The sequence below is a fragment of the Tursiops truncatus genome, chromosome 8 (genome assembly GCF_011762595.2).
Source record: "Tursiops truncatus isolate mTurTru1 chromosome 8, mTurTru1.mat.Y, whole genome shotgun sequence".
NCBI lineage: Eukaryota > Metazoa > Chordata > Mammalia > Artiodactyla > Delphinidae > Tursiops > Tursiops truncatus.
In genome coordinates, this window is record NC_047041.1 from 52,583,623 (window position 1) to 52,596,579 (window position 12,957).

The following is a 12,957-nucleotide window of genomic DNA, read 5'->3' on the forward strand; positions in this document are numbered from 1 at the left end:
GTAACACATGAGACTTGAGAGGTAAAGTGATAGTGGGCAGGTTGCTTGAGACCAGGTGAAGGATGAGGGCCTGAGGCGGAGTATTCCTCTCTCTTCCATGGATGCCCAAGACCCCATCTCTTCACCTCTTCCCAGTGGAATCCTCTATGGCTCCAGAAAGCCTTCCTTGGTTCCTCCAATTGAAGTGAGGTCCCCACCTCCATCCTGTTCTGACAGGTCCCACCTCTGCCTTGCTCACAGCTGCATGTGACACTCTCCCTCCCCTTCCACCAGCTCCTTGGGGGCTGCGCCTCTCGCAGTTTATATATCCCTCACCTTCTAGCCTGCTCGGTGGGTGTTTAGGAAATGTTTCTGGAATGAAACAGTGTTCACCATACTTCTACGGTCGCACGCTGCTCTTAAAAGAAAAGATAAAGAAACGTAGGGCCCCTCACTTTATATATACATATTTATGCATACTAATATCTAAAGTTCATTAGGTGTTTCCTGGCTGCCACACTGTTCTCAAGACTTTGCTTGTTTTAACTCCTTTAGTCATCAGAGCAACTCTGTAACGTAGGTATTCTTTTTTATTTTTTGATCTCCATTACATAGATGAGGAAATTGAGTCACAAAGGATGAATTAACTTGCCCAAGGTCACTACTACGGAACTAGCAAGTAGTGCAACTAGAATTCAAATGTAGGGTCTGGTTCCAGAGCCCATTCTTTTAATACAACCTGCCCTGCTTCTGTAGATGCCGAATTGATACAGCAGTGCATTTTATTACATGTATTTTGAGACAAATGCATTACATATATTATAAAACATATACAAAATAGATATTAGAAAAGGGTGAAATAAAAGATAAATACTTCTAGAATTTTCTTGCACCCAGGAGATGGTTTTGTTCCCCCACCTGGGGACCACTTAAATTAAAAGATGCTGATGAATAAGAGGAAGGAAATTAACATGTGTCCAATAGTTTCTGTACATCACAGAAACCTTGTGGGTCATTGTGCGCCTACCAAGGGTCTGGCACCTTGTTAGGTCCTTTGAATGTTAAGTTATGAATATTCAGAGCAACCCCAGAGGCCCAGGGTGAGGCCTGGAGAATGGATGGAAGGGAGAGGAAACAGGCGTGAGGAGTGGGAGGGACTGTGCTGTTCTTAGCCCGGGGTCTCTGAAGTTTGTGATGGAACAATTTACTTAGTTCGGGAACTATTTATTTCATAAAGCTTGACAGATCTACTCAGGAAGAGGCTGTAACAAGTACCCTGGAACAACATATCATGTTTCTTAACCTTTGTGTGAAATTCTAACAGCTCAGCATCGTATGGTACTGGTTATTTCAAGCTCATCAGAAGCTCTGACTGGAGATTAGAAGGTGTCTTTGGTTAATAAAAGATGAGGAAATGAATGTATATTGCTTAATAAATGCAGCCTGGCGGACAAAAATCTTCCCAATACTGGGACTGTAGAGGAAGGGAAATCTTAAATGGGGTTCTTCGTGGGGTGCTTTCATTCAATTTAATAAACATTTGGTAAGCACTGACCCTGGGATTCTGCTTCCTCAGGCATACTGTGTGCTGGTGTAGTATAGTATCTTTAGTTCTTATAATAACTTTATAAAAGGGGAGGAGTTCCCAACTGATAAATCAGTAACTGGAAGAAATCTACGCAAGATCATACAGCCAATAGGAGGCTATGGTGTGATGCAAACCCCAATTCTGTTGAACTCCAAAGCCCACTCCAAGAATGTACTGTGTCCCAAGAATGTGCCCTATGTTTTTATACAGGAGAGAACGACAGACAGCTACAAATGCAGCAGGGCAAATATGATAACAGAACTAAAAAAAGGTTAGTTCAGAGAAAGGAATGATCATCCCTGTAGTGCCGTGTGGTAAGTGGTGTCAGGGAAGGCTCTCCCTAGGGTGAACTAGAAACACTGGTTGGGACGATTTTAAGGTAAATCACAGCCCAGATTTTTAGGTAAACCAAAACGCGGATGGAAAAGCTACCCCGAGACTGTACCGTGATCGTGGATCCCTGCCGCCTCACTTGCTCTTACTGAATTTTTAATATGAACCAACCAAATGGCACACACAGCAACTCTGTAAAATGTTGTCACACGTGGTTGGGCTCAAGGGTTGACATGAGAGTCACGGAACCTGCAAAATCCTGCAAGATATGGTGACTGAACTGAGTGAGCTTCTCTTGGTAGACACACCACAAAAAGCTTTTTTGTTTTGTTTTGCTTTTTTTCAACAATCAGCAGCTCTATTTGCCACCTGCCGCATAGAGCTCTACCAAATCTTATGATGACATGTCTGGGCCGCCTTATGTTTCCTAAGTTTTGGCCTCTGAAAAACTGGATGGATCTGATTATGTTTTAAACCTTCTATCAGTCAAGGTGGGAAAAAAGACATAGCCCTTGCTGTCAAGTGGATGCGTTGTCTTGTACTGTATACTTTTATGTGTCTGTGCTTGTGTTCCCTCTCTTGTAGATGATGTTCTGCACATGCCTAAAGCCCAGACACAGATAGGACCGCAAATTGTTGCCCCCAAAGGTCTTGTCCCTGGCCAGCCATCACCTCCTCCTTTTGAAGAGTTGGGAGTGTGCTCACAAAACTATAGAAAGCTGGGATTTTTAGAATCATGGAACCCTGACATGTTAGAAACTTGCAGTCAAACATCCTAACTTAGTGCATCTTGGAATTCACAGTGTTAGTGTCCTAAATAGTATACGGTTTTTTCATCTGAGACTGTCAGAACTTAAGAATCCTAGTCTGCTGAGACTACTAAGAATCCCAGTCTGTTAGGCACCTAGAATTCATCTCTTCAGCAAATATTTATATAGTGCCTACTGTGTGCCAGGTACTATGCTAAATTCTGGGGATACACAAGTGAAAAAGACTGCTAGATTTCTTGCTCTCTTAAGAAGTTTGCAGAGAATGTCAGGACTTAAAAAATCTTAAAATGTCAGATTCTTAGAAAAGTAAAAGATGAGTGTGTTGAAATCCTAGAATGCCAGCGGTGGCGGGGGCTCTGGATCATTCTCTCCAGCTCCCTCTACCTTTTATGAGGCCCAGAGCCTGTTCCTCACCAATAAGAACATTATTTCAGTTAGGTGACATCACAGAATGGCCAGCTTGCAGGGGCTCAGCGATCACCCAGTGCGGCTGCTCATTTTACCAGCAAGTCCACTGAAGCTCAGAGGCGGGCAGCTGTTTGATAGATGACACGGCCCCACCAGGACTAGACCCCAGATTTTCAGACCTCTCTCAGAGAACAGGCAAAGCAGGAAGGGCTTCCCAAGTGTTTTCGAGGGACGCCTTCTTTGCAAGCATGCAGACTTCTGCACGAGGCCAGCTCTTCAGAAGGAGTTTGCACCAACTTTAAGGAGGCATCAGGCCCGCCCCCGGGCCACGTGTGCAGTAGATCGCCCTGTGTTGGGAACCCCCTCCCCCTGTTGATGCGTGTTTTATTTTGCTCCCTCCCCCTCCACGTGTGCCTCAAAACCAATTTTCATTATTTTTTTTTCTGTCTGTGTTTGTGTTTGTGGTTCGCAGGTGCTCCCTTGCATTGTTCATCCGCTTCATCAACCCCTATTGAGCAGTCCCCCTCCCCGCCCCCTTCCCCTCCGGCCAATGAGAGCCAGAGGCGGTTGCTAGGCAACGGTGTGGCCCAGCCAACCCCGGACTCAGACTCTGAGGAAGAGTTTGTCCCTAATTCATTCTTAGTTAAAAGTGGCTCCGCCAGCCTGGGGGTCGCTGCAAACGGTAAGTCCCTCTCTCTTTCTAACTTCTGTGGGTTTGGTTTTTCCTTTCGTTGGCGATGCTGATAAATCGGTCCGCTTGGGCTGCTTGCAGGGGCGGAAGGGCCTGGCGCACGGGGGGACTCAGGGTTCTCGGGGACCTGGGGGGCTCGGTGGGCTCGGGCAGCCCCGCTACTGCCTGGTTGCGCTGCTGGGGTGTGCGGGGGGTGGAGGGCTCCTGTTCCCACCCCCATGACAGACGTCTGGCAGACATAGCTGCAGGGGTAGAGATGCACAGACAGACACAAGGAGACAGAAAGATCAGGTGGAGCCTGAGTAAGACAAAGGTACTGAGACAAAGATAGACACCAGAAAAGAAAAGAAAAGGATGGTTACAATGAACATAGCACCGACTGACTACTTACTATGTGCCAGGGACTGTGCCAGCCACTGTCACGTGTTGCTTTATTGGATCTTCCTCAGAACCCTGCCTAAGAGACCAGTATGATAGTTTCCCCACTGACCATGAGAAAGCTGAGAGAAAGGCTCCTGGCTCTGGAAGTTCTTGGACTTTCTCACTGCCCAGAGACGGGGCCCCTGGAGACCCAGGCAGCTGCAGAGCTGAATGCTGACTGCAGAGAGAGCCACTGGGCTTAAGCATGGATCTGCCCATAATCACACGCCTCTTCTAAGCTCTGCCCCCCTGACTCTCTTAAGGAGAAGAGGTGTGTGTGTTGGGGGGCGGGGGGCAGTACGATGCAATAGCTCCAAACTCCAGGTTGACCAGGAGCCAACAGACACAGGGTTTAGCCCCTGGTCATGTGCTGTGTGACCTGGGCCAAGGTGCTTACCGTCTCTGTGTCTAGCAGTGGCCAGTCCACTTCTTTGCAAGAATTCAAAGCCTGGAGGAGATTCAAGCCTACAAGAGCGTGGGGTGATATATGTGATGTAACTTGGAATCTCCCTAGTGGCCCATGATTTCCTGATTATCGAAGAAGAGGAAAGGAAATGAGACTTTCCTCACTTAATATTGTAGGTTGCGTGTTGATTTTGCAAACATTTATTCATAAGTGCCTGTGTGGCACTAAATTTCAGGCCAAGTTCTGGAGAAGGAGGCAGAGATTCAGAGAGATAGGAGGCAGGATCCACGGGCTCTGCAGTCAGACATCTTTGCATTAAATATAAGCTTTATTGCTGTGGGACTTTGGATAGGGCACATTGCGTCTAAGCTTGTTTCCTTAAGCAAGTATAACATGGGCAGTATGATACCCAGCTCATGATGAAGGCTCATCACAGGGCCTGGGATAGAGAAGGAGTTTAGTAAAGGTTAGTCATGGTCACAGTCACCACCCACCTCCCTCCAGGGAATTTATAGAGAGCCTCTATATGAAAGCTCCCACCATCCTGCTTGACACTTAATAATGCTCAGAGAATGTCAGACTTCTTTTCTCTTGGGAGAAAAGGTGATAAGGGAGATAGGAAACTGGTGTGGAGGGGAATGAGGAGAAGAGCCTCCAAGGCGCCTGAGGAAATCAGGAAATGCTTCCTGGAGGAGGCGTTCACTGGATCTGAAAGAATTAGTAGGGTGTGCCAGGTAGAGATAACCAAGGGCTTTAATAACCCAGGACATTCTGGGCAGAGAGAAAACATGGACAAAGGACCCAAAGTGGGGAGCTGGTGGGATCCTGCCCCCAGCTCTTTTACACCTAGGAACCTGGACAGAAAATAGGCATTAACCATGGAAGGGTGTAGAAGGCCACATGGTAAGTGACCTGAGCTCCTCTGGGTACTGAGCTGAGGCCCTCCAGGCATCACCCCATCCCCCATGACAAAGAAAGGTGTTTTATCCCCAGCTCCCTCCCCTAATCAGGAACTCTCCCAGCCTCTGTCCTCTTTGAAACTCAGGGAGGAGGTCTTTGGCCTTGATGGTTCTCTTCTTTTTCATTTTATTTATTTATTTATTTATTTATGGCTGTGTTGAGTCTTCGTTGCTGCACGCGGGCTTTCTCTGGTTGCAGCAAGCAGGGGCTACTCTGTTGTGGTGCGCGGGCTTCTCATTGCCGTGGTTTCTCTCCTTGCGGAACACAGGCTCTAGGCATGCAGGCTTCAGTAGGTGTGGCACATGGGCTCAGTAGTTGTGGCTCATGGGCTCTAGAGCACAGGCTTAGTAGTTGTGGTGCATGGGCTTAGTTGCTCCACGGCATGTGGGATCTTCCTGGACCAGGGATCGAACCCGTGTCCCCTGCATTGGCAGGCGGATTCTCAACCACTGCGCAACCAGGGAAGTCCCTGTTTTTTTTTAATTAATTTGTATTGGAGTATAGTTGCTTTACAATGTTGTGTTAGTTTCTGATGTACAGCAAAATGAATCAGTTATACATATACGTATATCCCCTCTTTTTTTGGATTTCCCTCCCATTTAGGTCACCACAGAGCATTGAGTAGAGTTCCCTGTACTATACAGTATGTTCTTATTAGTTACCTATTTTATACATAGTATCAATAGTGTATATGTGTCAATCCCAATCTCCTAATTCCTCCCACCGCCTCCCCCGCCTTTCCCCCTTGGTATCCATACTTTTGTTCTCTACATCTGTGTCTCTCTTCTGACAGGATCTTTTCTTTTTTAATATTTACTTATTTTATTTATTTATTTATTTGGTTGTGCCAGGTCTTAGTTGCGGCAGGCAGGCTCCTTAGTTGCAGCAGGCGGGTTCCTTAGTTGCAGCTTGCCGGCTCCTTAGTTGTGGCATGCGAACTCTTAGTTGCGGCATACATGTAGGATCTAGTTCCCTGACCAGGGATGGAACCCAGGCCCCCTGCATTGGGAGCGCAGAGTCTTAACCACTGCACCACCAGGGAAGTCTCTATGACAGGATCTTGAGCCCTGCATTATCTGTGACCAGAAAGCAAACCATCCTCCAGGGCCTTCTCCCTCTGTGCTCCTGAGCATGGCATTGTCCTTTTGGTGGGTCAGTGTCATTGCTCCTCTAGAGCTTTTAGCTGCCCATGTTTTAAAGTATGCAGAGAAATAGGAACCTGGAATGGGTTCCAGGCCCAGCTCTGTAGCTCACTGGCTATTTGTCCTTGGCCAATCACTGTCCCTCTTCAGGCCTCTGTTTCCCCATCTTGCCAATGATGGAGCAATTTCTAAGGTACTCTGATTTTCCTAGTGTTGTGTGATGCTGACAGGTGTGTCAGCCAGTAACCTTCTTAAGATTTACTTGGAAAAAAAAATATATATATATAGTGATATTCTTTGTTCATTGCTAAGTAAATAAGCCTTGTAGGTAAAAGAGAAGGCGGGAGATGAAAGTCCTTAATCTCTCCCTTCGCTAATTAACTGAATAAGAGCAATCACGTTGTTGCAAGTTCTGCAGCAAATTGATGGCATTACTGCACTATTGATGTGCAGGGAAGATGGGGGGACTTTGGCCTATAGCTGTCTGCTCAGCTACACTCCTCTGTACCCCTGCTCCCCAGGGGACCTAGAGGCACTTCAGAGTCCTTCCCTGGAGCCTTGCTCTGAGTGTGTCACTCCAAAGGTTGGTAATAAATGTGTCCCACGCCTGAAGGGAGAGTCTGGGTCCTTAGTGATCTGCTGCTCTGGGTTTGGTGGGTCACGAGAGAGCCAGAGAGTGTCACCCTACAGTTAGACTCTGCCTGCCACCTTCCTGTCCCTGGAAACCCCAAACTGAGTGGTCTTCTATGAGCCAAAGTGCCTGTTGGTATTGGCATGGACCCAGCCCTAGCAAGTGAGGATGAGTGGGCCCTGCTACATAGTGTGCCCCATAAATGCTTGTTAAGTTTCGTGTGATTTTTTTTCATGGAAAAATCTGAAATTATTTTAATGGGATTATCTCTATTGTTTCTGTCAATTATAAAAGTAACAATGCTTGCTAACATTCAAATAATGCAGAAAGGCAACAAGTGAAGTTCTCTTGTAATTCCTCCTCCCAGAGATAGCCACTTTTAACAGTTTGGTGCGTGGCCTTGCAGATGCCTTTTATGTAGTGATAATTAACGAGTGGGAATGAAGGGGTGAGCAAGCAGTAGAAACTGTGTACGGACCACAGTGCAGCCACGAGAGCAGAGCCACAGTCAACTCTTCTGAAATTGGGTCTCAAGAGATGCGAGCCTGGACACAGGACCTAACCTCTCAGAGCCTCATCTGCTCTGCAGGTGAAATGGGAAAGACCTCCCGAGGTCGGGAACGCTGTGGAGTTCAACAGGGTAAAGGACGCCAGGTCCCTGTCTCCCTTCCCTGTCTCCACCCCGCCATTCCCTTCCACCACTTGCAGACTTTAAAGACCACCCTAAATGGGTTAATTGCTCTGGCTCCTTTGGAGGCCTGCTTCCCCAGAGACTTCTTTCAGAAGGTATTTTAAATGACAAAGGCAGCCCAACGGGCGCCTAAAGGGTGAAAATAAAGTTTCCTTTGGCGGGAGCTGACTCAGCACCCTCCTCTGAGGGCTGACCCTTTGGGAAGCAGCCTTCCGGGAGCTGGGCTGCACGCTCCAGTGGCTCCCAGAGGCCCTCTGCCTCCAGCTGTGTCTGCTCCTGCCGGGGCTGCGATCCCCGGCCCGTGGTGCCCAGAACCGCCCTGCGAAAATCCCATGTAAAGAGCACGGAGGCCGCGTGGGGCATCACAGAAAAGAAAACAGGGGAAGCAGCTCTTTCTGTCTTCAAAATCCTAATCCACCCCAAGGATAACCATCTAGAAATCACTGATAGATATAAAGAAAGATTTCACTAAAATAGTAACTTGTCATAGCCGAGAAGCTAAGGAAGTGGTTCGGATTAAGTAGATCTTGGTCCCTACCGCCACAGAAACTTTTCAGAATAAATATTAAATGTGCCGTGAATTGTTGTCATTCTAAAGCCTTAAGTAAAAGGGCTTTAAAACCTTGGTGGTTAATATTTAAGAGGGTCGGGGAATAAATAGCTCAGAGAAAGCTGTCCGTTTCTAAAAGCCGAGGTGAGGTAGGAGCACGTGGGAGAATTTACATGTAAGGAGCACCTTCCGCGTAGAAGTCTTTTCTTTGCGTGCGTTTTCTTTTTTTGAGCTTCTGTTTGTCTCTGTTCAGGAAACCGAGGCCCAGGCAGAGACTCACACTCAAGCCTACCTGATTCTAGAGCCCCACCCACATTTTTTGTTTTGTTTTCAATTCCAGATCCTGTTATTTCTGTCTTCTTAGTAGGAAGCTGGAGAAGATAAGGGGAAGTCCACCAAAGAAAAGCTGATTTTTTAAAAAAAATTACTAGTTGTTGGATTCCTAGTACTCACCTCACAAACCCTGATGAAGCCCCTATTATGTGAGAGGTGTTTAATCTCATCAAATCATGAGATCTCGGAATCTCATTGAATCTTCATGTCTGTCCTGTGTCATAGCCATTTTTAGTCTCATTGAGGCAATAGCAGGCCAGAGAGATTAAGTGACTTCCCCGAAATCACACAGCTTCTAAGTCATAGAACCAGATTTGAATCCCAAGTCTGTTTGAAGCCATTGAGTGAAATCTCTCAGTTGTGTTTTGGTGAGCATGTGGGAGTTTTCAAATATGAGTCAGGCCAATGACTTAGACACTAAATTGTGGTGCTGCTTCATGAGAGCCAAGCCCTGGATGCTAGGCCGTCCGTGGCTTTTTCTCCCTTTTTCCCCTATTCCGGGCCCTTCTGCCTCACTTTGCAGATCTCTCAGGCTGGTGACACTGGTCAACATCCCTGCTGTTGGGCAGTCTCGGTGACTTTCTCAGGTCTTAAGCAGCTGGGATTATTTTGTTTTGACTTCCAATCCAGTGGAGGAGTGTTTATTTTTCTTTCTAAATGGGAAACACTGCTATCTATGTATGCAAGCTCCTTCCAAAAGTGTTTTCTTAAAACAAAACAAAACAAAAAATTCAACTTAATTTGGAACCTATCCAGATTCCCGAGGGAGTCTGCCAGGGTCCTTTGAAGTCAGTTTGTGAAATCAGAAGGCAGAATTGTGCCTGTTTCCCACTGTCGAGAAGTATCCAGTGAGGCTTTTGTCTCCTTTCTCTGTGAATTTCATGGAACCTGTGTTAGTTGTTCCATGCCAACCACAGTGCTTGGGTCTGTATGTTGCCCAAGTCCCAAGGGACAAGGACATAGGGGCATGTGAAGTTTTCAGGCATTTTTGTTCACTGCTCTTCGCAACTCTCTTGCATCAAAAGACCCTTGTTGGTAAATAAATCCCTATACCAGCTATGTCGAGAAGTTAAGCACCTAAACTCCTAGGAGCAAGACAAATTGATTTCTTCCTTCTTTCCTGCCTTCATTCACAATGACATTTGAAATGTTTGCAGATGTTTTCCTAACAGATGAGGGGGTGAAGGGGGCTCTAAGCAGAAAGAGCCTATAAAATAGGTATTTAATCTATAGGGTCAAGAATCCCTTAAATGAAGCCCTTGGAGTCAGATGCATTTTAGAATTCAGAAATTTTTAGATTTAAGGAATAAAATACAGTACACATACTGTGTCTTTCCTAGCATTCCCGGAGTGCTGGGATGGCCCACGGTAATCAAATACATTGATATTTCTGCAGTCAAACATATGAACAGTTACACTGGTGAGATTTAAAAAAAAAAAAAAAAGACCTGAGATACATGTCAGTTCAGGTCAGGTTTTGCAACCAGAACAATTTTGATAAAACTTTCAGTCTTAGGACTTCCCTGGTGGCCCAGTGGTTAAGACTTCACCTTCCAATGCAGGGGGTGCAGGTTCCATCCCTGGTTGAAGAGCGAAGATCCCCCATGACTCACAGCCAAAAAACCAAGACATAAAACAGAAGCAATATTGTAACATTCAATAATGACTTTAAAAAAAAACTTTCAGTCTTAATTAAGAAAGAAAAAAACTTTTCAGTCTTAGAGTTTTGAGATTTTTGGAATGGTGGCTAATGGATGGTGATCCTGAATCGTGCCTTTTCTTAAATGGGCAGGGTTGGAGGATGTCCCATGACTCAGAAAGGTTTAGTAACAGAATAGCCATAGAGATAACTAGAAAGCTTGGTAACTAGAAGGCATGATGCAGGTGCACGTTGCTGACTGGGAAGCTCTATGTTTATCTGTAATGACTGCTTGGAAAAGCCAAGCCCCTCTGGTATAGACATGGGGGCTCAGGAGGCCAGCGCCAGCAGGCTGGCTGACTCTCAGGTCTGGGAGTTCAGAAGGAGGGAGGCTGACTGCTCAATTCTCCAAAGCCTAGAACTCGGCAACTTAAGGAACCTTTCCTGACAGCCCTTTGGTTGTATGGACCTCCCCTTTCTTTGATGCCCTGCTGTCTTCTTTACAGATACCTCCCTAACAGTCTGGGAACCTGAATGTCCCCATATCTGATTTCCAACTTAGACTACAAACTCCTTGAGGGAGGCCTCGTCCGAGGCTGTATCTTCACAGCTGAGCACCTGTAGGTGCTAAAATCAAAAATGAAAAAAAGTTGATTTTCTCTCTTCCTCTTTTTCACCAGCCCACCCCCAACACACACACACACACACACACACACACACACAACCATCTCCCTAGGAATAGTACAGTGAGCCACATGCATGATATAACTAGAAATCCACAGAGATGAAGTGATTTGCCCAAGTGCAGAGTCAAGATTCGATGTATGGCCCCACACTCCAGTGCCCTTTCCACCTTACCAGGTACCTCCCTCCACTGGGAAAGCCCTCACCTGCAGCCTCCCGCCAGGGGCAGGCAATTATGCCCCGCTAAGTGGGAGCAGTGGGGACAACCACACAGGGGTCACTTCTGTTTTTGTACAGTTCACCAAGCCCTTTTTCATATGTTACCTCAGGCAAACTCTGATGACTCTAATTTAATTGCCACATTGGTTTTCTAGGAGGTAAGGCTTCTTCCTGACCCTGCAAAATAAACAGGTCACGTTTTGAATTAATGTAACCGAACGTCCTGGGAAAACCAGGGCCCTCTAATTAGTCACTCACGTGACATGATTACAGTTCCTTTTCCACTAATTTCCCCAAATGCCATTGCATTAAAAGGTACAAAAATAACATTTTTGGTGTCTGGCTTGATTGGATCTAGTAATTCCTAGACCACCCCTCGAGGAAGGCACATTAGCCGTGTGTCCGGGCTTTTTCCATCTGGAAGCTAAGCCTGGTTTGTGTCCCTGTGGACATGTTAGTGGCCTGCTCCCAGGGGCCCTTGTGGACACCAGACCACATCTTCAAGCATCTCCTGACACTTCGGGGCACAGACTGTTGAAGAGGCACCTGGAAGGAGGCTAAGGAGAGCTTGGGAGATTAGTGTACCTCATGGTTCCGTAAGCCTTGCATTCACCTCCACCGTCTCCTTGGATCCACAGCACAGGGCTGTGAGGTTGGCCGAACGTAGAGAACCGGGTAGGAGAGAGGGAAGCAACTGGGCCGAGAGCTGCCCCTTCGGCTACCAGCTTCTTTGGGCCAGTTTTAGATTTGCTCGCAGTTGGTGATCCAACCTGCAAGGGCCACTGCCATCCACATAAGCTGAGTTTTCCAGTTATAACCCTCCCCTGGAGAAGCCGCCCCCATCATCCCTCGTGAGCCATCCTGGAGACCTGCTTGGGAGGAAGCGCATGCCAGAGAGCAGCAGACCTGTCTTCTGAGCCCAGCTCTGCCTCTGACCTGCAGTGGGACCTCCAGAGCCTTGTCCTCTGGTTCCTTGGCTCTCTAGTCCGGGCAGACTAGGGATGACTTGATCAGATCAACATTTCCCAAGCTTGTTCCTTTGTGTGTCACTGTCAGAGTCTGCAGTACAGCAGTGTGCCCACCTCCGTGCCCCTTCCTTTCCTTTCCTTTAAACTGCCTCCTTTTCCGAACTTTTTTTTTTAACCTAAGTGAATTTAGTTATTTTAACAGGAGATTGTATATTACTGTGGCAATTCACTTTCCATAAATAGAAGGTAGCTCTAAAAATAAATACAGTGAAAGCTGGTTATCATGTTCTGGTGAGATTAGGCTTGCTCTAGGATGCGGAGATTTGCTTCTCTTTGTTAAACAGGGACACGGGCAAGTGTGAGGTATTAAAAACACACAAGTACCAAACTGAGATTTCCTCCTTGACATCACCAGAAAGGTTGAAAGAGGATGGAGGCTATCCTGCACGTGATTCAGTGTGATTTAATGTCTGCTCGTGCTGTACACCACCTAAAACCATGCCCATGGGATGCACGGCTCCGTGGCTTTTTCCAGAACTCTGTCT

General features: G+C 46.7%; 1 protein-coding gene across 1 annotated transcript in view; it reads left to right on the top strand.

Moving 5' to 3' along the window:
* Positions 1 to 12,957, top strand: part of TENM4 (teneurin transmembrane protein 4) — a 739,181-nt gene that overhangs the window by 441,500 nt on the left and 284,724 nt on the right. Inside the window, exon 8 of the mRNA XM_073808362.1 lies at positions 3,551 to 3,760. Coding sequence (XP_073664463.1) covers positions 3,551 to 3,760 — 210 coding nt within the window. The remainder of the gene's footprint in view (positions 1 to 3,550; positions 3,761 to 12,957) is intronic.